Below are 8,899 nucleotides of genomic sequence, written 5' to 3' on the forward strand. Positions count from 1 at the left end.
TAATATATATGTTTCGTAATTAAAGAAATATCATAGAAAATGTATGTTGAGTTTGAACAATATCATTTAATAGGGAAGTTCAGCTTAATAGTTGTAAATCCTACTCTTAAAAATAATGTTATATAAAAGATGATGTGATCTTTATATGGCACATAAAGGCTGCTATAATTAGATCTCACTGTTACCAGAGTGAATGTCCACCATTCCTCACTAGAATCCTTACAGATTTAATTTCAGAACATTGGTTATGGGGCAGAATATAACAATCTAAAAGACATTCTTTAGCAGACGAATAAAAATGTAAACCATAATCTAATTTGGATCTTTCACTAACACACGATAAAACTAAACATACAGACTCCATGTGCTTTAATTAAACAGTTAATTTTGAGTTCTCTTAAATATTCAAACTATCAAAGGAACCAAATGAAACAATGCAGCACAGATCTTCCTCAAGATAGCATACTATTCTTTGGCCTCTACCAACTATTTCATTAACTTATATTAATAAGGAAATTAGAGACATATGCTGGTAAATGTCTTGTCTTTTCCAGCTTGCCTCTTAACAGGAATGAAAATAACTGTATAATATAGTTTTTATTTCTTAATGCCATAAAGGCTTATTTTATATATATTTAATACAAAGCATAACAGCAACTCTTGACTTATATATTCATCATTTCATTCTACCTACAAAATATATTCTAATTTTATTGTAAGAAATATAGGAAAATTGTCATTTTGGAAATATATCTTTAATTATAAAAAAAAATTATATATACACAATGTAATGTATAGTATACATAATCTTAAATACACAAAATTTAGACAGATTGTACAGAAAAATAATGAACACACTGTAAGCACATATTACTTAATTATTTAATAACAACAGATCAATAAAAGTACATTAAATAAATTAAAAACAATTATTTACATTTTAAATTAAAAGTTTTATCTATCCTGTTATTTTTTAGTATAAAAGAACAGATGAAACTTAAAAATGTAGGAATACAAGCAAAATCATACAGACATGTTCAACCTACTACACTAAATAAACAAACCATCCAGTAGATATCCCTAATAAAATTATTCTGATTGAAAATTAAAAATTTTAAAGTAAAAATAAAAAAATATGTTAATTTTATCAATGTTACTGTTATTTCAGCAGTAACAATTAATAAATAACAATATTATTAACAGAGGTTAAGCTACCAGCAATCTAAATAACAGGATCAAGTAATGTTTTGTTTACTAAAAACCAAATTAACACTATTCAAACATAGCATCATCTCTTACTGGCAGCAGTTTGGTTACAAAATCCAATTACCATTATTTACCTCTTAACAAATTTTAATAAATTATGAAAAATAACATATTTAATGGGCTAGGATCGTGTTTAGATAATTACAATAATTTGATGTTTTTACAATGTTTCCATTATAAACATTTTTTTAAAGCACAGGTTCCTTATGATCTCCTAATGAAAACTCAATTACTTATACTGCAAAAATGTGACAGCTGAACCCAGAAATAATTTAAATATGCTTTTAAATTGTATAAAAATCAGACAAAAGTGTCACAGATTCAACAGGTACTCAAAGATAGATGTTCTACAATAGTTCACTTAAAACCCAATAGAATACATACATTCAATTTTCTGGGCTATGTTTAATAGTTACCAAAATGTAACAAATTGTAATTGGATTTTGTATTTATTTATTTTTTTTATAACAAAAAGGGCCTAAAAATATAGTTTAGTTACAACAACCTGAAGCTAAAATGTAAACGTAAGAACAAATTAAAATCTGTATATATATATATATTCTTCCGAGTAGGGATATAAACACGACCTAAAAATTACAAAGGTAAAATGAGGCCAAGATAAATACAAAGTACGACCAAACGTCAATTATTGTAATTTAAAATCAAAACAAAAACGTTAACTATTTAAAAACTAAACAAAAAATAAATGAATTAGAAAAAACGTATTGGCCTAGAAATTGCCTTTAACACCATACACGACTATTACCCTGAATGCTTATTCCCGGAATAGGATGCTCCTCGCAATTAACAGCCCTAACGTGCAAAGGGTAAATAAATTATGTTAAAATTATTAATATTAGAAGGACAAATACGTACATTTATCGCATTTGTTGTTTTCTTCAAGTAACACCATCTCTAGGTGTGAACTATCAACTGGTTGTGAGTTCAACATCGACCTGTCCTCGCAACTATTAGCGTTAGCAGACCTAGGACCCTGGATAGACCTTAGATTATCTTCTGAAACGGTAGATAAGTATTCTTGAGTATTTTCCATTTTATATTATCATTAAACTTAATTAAACCTTAAAAATAGGACGCACTAAACACTTCACTTAAACAAAAAATAGTCTCACAATATTATTGTTTGTTGTGGTAATATCCAACATGGCGAGCGAAACAGTTTAGCCATGTTCCCGCTTTCAACGGTAGGTATCGTACTTTCAAAAATAAATATAAAGATTTATTTACTAATATAAAAATTAATGATACGTTAGTATGATAATATAATTTAAGCCTGTAAATGGGTTAATTACGATACGCATTATGAATTAAACTATTTAAATAAGGCATAAATAGTTTGTTAGAATATTTTTAATGCAGATATGAAATTTTTATTTTTCAGCTTTTGTTTCTTGTTTAATTAATAGGTTACTAATCCAATGATATAAAACCCTTTCAGTGTCTTTAGAGCAATATTATTAATAAAATAGTTTTAGCAGTGAGCTCGGCAGTTAGATTACAGAAGTACAACTCAACACAGAATTGCTCAACAAACTGTAGAATTAGTTTTCCGCACTCAGTGACTCTTTATATTAATAAAAGCAGGGTCGGGTTTAACCTTTTAATCTCTCCGTGCGAAAGTAAAAAATTTTGCCCCTATGGAACTACAATGTAAGCATTATAAAATAAAGGTATATGGTCTTTTTTTACATTTTTTAGTGAACGTCCAAAAAACAACAGTGTAACTCAGTAATTTGCACAAATACTTATAACTTTTCACTTAAAATACTTCATTTAAAAAACAGTTAACAGGGATATAATTCAGAACATGAAGAACACGCTTAACGCTGGTAATTTTTAAAACTTACGGCTTCGGAAAATGTTTTTTTAAAATGAACTTCTTGTAGGATTTGGATAGTTTTTCTTTCATTTGAACGCAGCTTTTGTGCGTAATTTTTGTATGACAAGTAGGAAAGTTTTTACCGCGATCTACAAAAAAACTTTACGAGAAAATAGCGTTTCGTCCGAAAAAGTGACCTTATTTTAATTAATAACTGACCCGCAACTAATTGTCGTACAAATACATGGCCAATGAAATGATGGTACGTATGACATGTAATCAGATGTAGTCTTGTACAGACTTAAGCAGAGATATGTGGTTAATTGAACCCCAGCCACCAAAATACACCGGTATCCATTGTATAGTATTCAACTTCGTATAAAGAACAAATTCAACATTGTCTAATTCAACGTTTACTAGAATTAGAATCTCAGAATCTTCAGGTGTTAAAAAACTGACTTGCATCAACGAGTAAACCACTAGACTGAACCGGTGGGCTTTTGTTTTAATGCAAGTTAATAGGTTGAAATACATTATGAGAGGAGAGAAAGGTTTATTAAAATACTAGTAGAAGAACCGAAGTTAAGACGATCTAAAAGGAAATAAAAGCTATCACGAATTAAAATATTATGATTATAATTTCTAATAATATGATTATTGTTATTACAGTAAAATCAGATAATAAAATAATTACAGTTCAAGTACTATCTTATAGTAACAATAAATCAATAATTATTGTAATATCGATACAAAGTTATAAGCAGGTTAAATATTTCTTGCATTCTCAAAATTTAAACTGGCGTTTCAAAACCCCTTTATCCACTTTCATGCTCTGAAGAATAGTTTTAAAAGAAACCCTGAAATGTGTTTGTTTAGAATTACATTATTTTCTTTCTTTCGATACTCTCAAAACCTAATAATATCTTCTATCGTAACGTTTACACGAGAAGTATGAAATAAACTTTTGATGAAGTTTCATCTTTACGGATGGTTTAAAGAGAAAACTCGATATGCTATTATTAGTAGTAGGTCTCAAGATTTTATCTCAACTAGTGCAGTAGGTTACTTTAATCGTGGTTAACCCACATAACTATTACTAGAATATATACTACCTATAGTACTGTTGAAATCTTTCTGACGTATTTTCAAAGCTTTATTTCAATTGAAGAAAATAAATTGGTTTTGAAAAATCAGTTTGTGTCTTATCACATCCTCGGGAATGTGTGATGAAAAATTTCTTCATTCATGTTACGGAAAAATCTCCGTAGCTTACCTGCGAGAACTTCAAATTGCCAGTTGAGAAAGGAAACTTTGTCAACGACCAAATACAATACCAAAGTTTAGTTTCCTAGTTATTCTTAAATAGGTAAATGACGACTTAAGTGTATGTAGGACATTTGCAAGTTATATTTTACATCTATCCTTTGTAACTTTTATTAGCTCTTAATGCACCGCGTATGAGAAAAGCCAAGAAGGTAACTTGGTTGCTGAGCAACTTTCATCCCTTCTCACATAGGGCGTTTTAAGTTGAAATGCTACTCACTTTTTGATCAACTGTCTCAGTGTATATATTTTGTATTCTTGTTATTAAATCACTGTAAAATCCTAAGAGTATTAATATATCAATTTATATAATATTATTATTAATAAAAGCTACCCAATAATTAAAAATATATCTATATATATATATATTAAAAAAAAAAATTAAGTTTGATGTAGCAGTTAAGTATAAATATAATGGTTACCAATACATATTGTATTATTTTAATGGTCGTAAAAACATTTGTATCTCTGCCTCCAGTATACGTACCGGCAATTTAGTCGTGAATATTTCAAAATCTAAATCTAATAACGGTTTTTCCTTGACCTATGCTGATATGGTAACATTCGGTTGAAATTAAGCAGTAGGTGCTTGTACTTCTTTCGATGTTCTGTAATATTTAAAAAATGATTTTTCATTTCTTGGCACGAGGTTTTGGGTTAGCTTTGCCGGCATAAAGTAACTCACAAATAACAATTGTTGCAGAATATAACCTATTCGTAGATCATAAGAGCATTGTTGCCGCTGTAAAATGCTGGAAATGTTACATTATTTTTGGAGTACTGTAGAGTTTATTGTGGGAATTGTTAATTATGTGGTGAATATCTTTAATATATGTCTGTCGGTTAACATTCTCGTGGGAAAAATTATTGCCGACATCGTTTCCAAGTGTTTTAATGGGATATATGATTGTTTATTGTTCACTATAAACGGTGTTACAATTATGTGTGAAGATTTTTCATATTTTATCATAGATTTGGAAAACATTTTTTCACTTACTGTTTCGTGCTTTCAGTTTATGGTCGAGTCAGTTTTTAATTTAATTTTTACAATTTTTATTTGTGTTATTAACACTGCGTTTGCATTATTAGAGTTTATTGTGTGTATAAAGGAAAGCATTTGTGGTATATATAGAAATGGAATAAAATTAATATATGACTTTATTATTATGTTTAAAGCAGCCCTTATTCTTATTGGAAATGTAATTTGGACTTGTGTAAAATTAATTCCAGGTCTTTTTATATACTTAATTAGTGTATTTGTGTTTTTCATTAATAGGAGTGCAGAAGAAGCTCTGACACTATTATTTGCAATCTTTGACACAATTTATTCAGTGTGCTGTGAAATCTACCTGTTTATTATAGACACACCCTTTGAATCTGTCTGTGGTTTGCTTATTGCTCTAGCATTTATATATTTGTCAAGTAAATATAAAATTTCTATTGCTAATAATGCTACCAGTTGTTATTATAAGATATCAAGATATCTGCAGAAAGTGTCATTTTCTTGTTTAATAATAGTATTGAATGGTTTGCATATTTTTTTATTAAAACTCAGATTTTTATTTTATAATTTAAAGAAAATTTTTAATAAGCATTTAAGAAGTAATATGATCCGATCAGAACATAATGTTATAAATGAACACAGTCGTGAAAATGAAAGATTGTGTGTTGTTTGCCAAGATAGGGAATCTAATGTTGTAATAATACCTTGCAAACATATGTGTTTATGTGAAGAGTGTTCTCTGAATGAAGCATTTAGACATTATAGATACACAACATGTCCCATATGTCGCCATCACATTGATGGTTTATTAAAGGTGTACTTATAACCAGGACTACAATTGAAGGTAATTTTTCGTTAATTGGCACACATTGTTTGGTTATGTTAATATGTTATACATTAAAATAACTCTACTATAAGCAGTAATTACTGAATTTATTATTTAAATAAACAAAACATTACTGTTAATTTGTCGAGATTAGCAAGCGTAGGTTATGTTTGGTTATATTATCATAACCTATGCTTGCTTTGCTCACTAACCTTGTCTAATTAACGTTAAATATACAAATTATATATACCATTCTCCAACATTGGAGGCACTTAATCAAATTTACTGGTAATTATGCATAATCACCGGATTAATCAAATTTACTGTAACATATTTATAATAGTTGTATATGTAAAAAAATTATGCATGCCAGTTAATGTACAAGTACCCAATTTAATTTTACTAGTCCATTATAAATTTAGAAATATTAAGTATGCAAAGGAATGATGTTTTATATAAATTTTTTAATGCATTAACAGATGTGAAGTAGCAGATATAAAAACTCTAGTATTATCTGTTATTTTTAGACATATATTATAATGAAACTGATAACATTTAGGATTTATGAATTCTTTTTGCTTGGGATATGTGTCAAAATAAATTATTTAGATATAGATATTCTGTTAAATGTAAATTATACACAATTAACATTTTTTGGTTTCTGCTAGAACTTTGTTTATGATGATAAACAATTATTATTTACAGAATTTTCTCTTTAATAACAGAATTGAAGTTCTTAATTGTTTTTTTCTACAATACTATTTTTAACAATTTTGTTCTTTCAATAAAATTCAAGGAGTGAAGTGGTAAGGGTCTTGAAGTTATTTCTAAGACAACAGATCAAGGAAAAATTATGGCCTTGATTAGAATCTTGATTAACCCTAGTCGTTGAAGAATAATAACCTTTCTATTGCTAGCAACAAGTTGTGATGTATGTTGTGGTTACCTAAAAAGTGCTCTTAAGAGATAAATATTATCATTTTATGCCTACATTAAAAACTAAATGCCAAAATTAAAAAAATTATTAACCAACTGATTATTATACCCTGTGAATATATTTTGCTAATTTACATTAAAAACTAAATGCCAAAATTAAAAAATTATTAACCAACTGATTATTATACCCTGTGAATATATTTTGCTAATTTAGCTATTTTCAGTCATCCAATAAGTAGTGATCCTTTACATTAGGATTGTAATTATTGCACTGCATTGTTGAACTTTGGTGAACATTTACAAAATTATAAACTAATAATTTATTTTTTGAGTTGCTTAAAAATTTTAAAGATGTTTTTGAGAATTAAAAAAAATTATTAGTTGTATATTTTAAGGAAGCTATTGAATATCATTTGAAAGCACTTATCTAGCTTAATTAGATAAACTGTAAATGTATTTTGAAAATTTGTTGCACATTGTTATATATGTTTTAAAAACTTTAATGACCTATAGTTTCGTAAGAGGTCAACATAGCTTAAAATTAAAGATTTTTATCTTACAGATAGTCTGCTAGTTTACAAAATTATATAAAGATCTTAACACTTGATTTGAGATGAAATGACCCAATAAATAATTGTATATTATTTTGTATTTTCAGATTGAGTACTAAAATGATTTCATTTAACTCAGAAAGGATATTACTGGAAGTTGTTTTCAAGTAAAAAATAATTACTCTTAAAAGTATAATTTCTTATATATTAATGTACATTTAAGTGTTAAAATAACGTTCTGCAGTGATGTTACACTTTCCTAAATTTGGGAATTGTTAAAAAAAAAACATTAAACCTCTGCATAAATTTTGTTTAGACAGTAATATTTTTTTAAATTTTGGAATTTCACAACAAAATGCCTATTAATGGCATAAATGCATATTTGGCACTTGTTTGTAATCGCACCGCCACTTTTATTTATTCACGTTTCCCCCTTTTTTTTACTCAACTCCTTTGTGGAAAAAAAATGACAATGTATTAAACAAAATATATGTTCGTTAGCCAGCGTAGGTTATGTTTGTTTAGATTATGTTGATTAGACCCGCCGGGTTGGTTTAGTGGTAAACTCGTCTTCGCAAATCAGCTGAAAATGAAGCTGAAAGAGTTCCAACGTCCAAATCTTTGTAAAGGCAGTTACTTTTATACGAATTTGAATAGTAGATCGTGAATACTTTTGTTCTTTGGTTGGGTTTCAATTAACCACACATCTCAGCAATGGTCGACCTGAGACTGTGCAAGACTACATACACTTAATTACACTCATACATATCATACTCATTCAACCTCTGAAGTAATACCTGACTGTGATTCCCGGAGGCTAAACAGGAAAAAAAGATTATCTTGACTCCGTGTACTGACTAATTGTACGTATACAAACATAACTTCGCTCGCTAACCCTTAATTAACGTTAAATATGCATATTATATACTTGTCAATAACATAACCTTATTGTTATCACATCGGACATGATTTTCATATGCTTCCCACCCAAGAAATATAAGAATTATATGATAGAAATGTAAACTTTTGATTTGTAAAGCTTGTTAGTACTTGTTTGAATTGTTATCGGTGAGAATAGATAGTTATACACAGTGTAGACATCATGAAAATAAAGAGATTTACAAACACGGAAAAAATGCAATTTAATTCTTACA

General features: G+C 28.1%; 2 protein-coding genes across 5 annotated transcripts in view; one reads left to right on the plus strand and one right to left on the minus strand.

Annotated features, from left to right (window-relative positions):
• The window catches only part of LOC142329412 (uncharacterized), a 76,752-nt gene extending 68,076 nt beyond the window's left edge, over window positions 1–8,676 (minus strand). For 2 of the 4 annotated variants that reach the window (XM_075374001.1, XM_075373999.1), the window contains exons 1-2: window positions 8,543–8,676; window positions 2,143–2,283 (exon numbers count right to left, since the gene is read on the minus strand). In XM_075374001.1, coding sequence (XP_075230116.1) covers window positions 2,143–2,283; window positions 8,543–8,624 — 223 coding nt within the window. In that variant the 5' untranslated portion in view covers window positions 8,625–8,676. Of the gene's footprint in view, window positions 1–2,142; window positions 2,431–8,542 lie in introns of those variants that run through there. The other 2 variants (XM_075374000.1, XM_075374002.1) reach the window with 2 other exon arrangements.
• LOC142329413 (uncharacterized) lies at window positions 4,893–7,958 on the plus strand. The gene is made up of 2 exons (XM_075374004.1): window positions 4,893–6,276; window positions 7,853–7,958. Exon 1 carries the CDS (start codon window positions 5,179–5,181, stop codon window positions 6,256–6,258), a length of 1,080 nt encoding a protein of 359 aa, XP_075230119.1. The 5' UTR covers window positions 4,893–5,178; the 3' UTR covers window positions 6,259–6,276; window positions 7,853–7,958.
• Window positions 8,677–8,899: the final 223 nt, after the last annotated feature.

The sequence above is a fragment of the Lycorma delicatula genome, chromosome 8, assembly GCF_047948215.1.
Source record: "Lycorma delicatula isolate Av1 chromosome 8, ASM4794821v1, whole genome shotgun sequence".
Taxonomy (NCBI): Eukaryota; Metazoa; Arthropoda; class Insecta; order Hemiptera; family Fulgoridae; genus Lycorma; species Lycorma delicatula.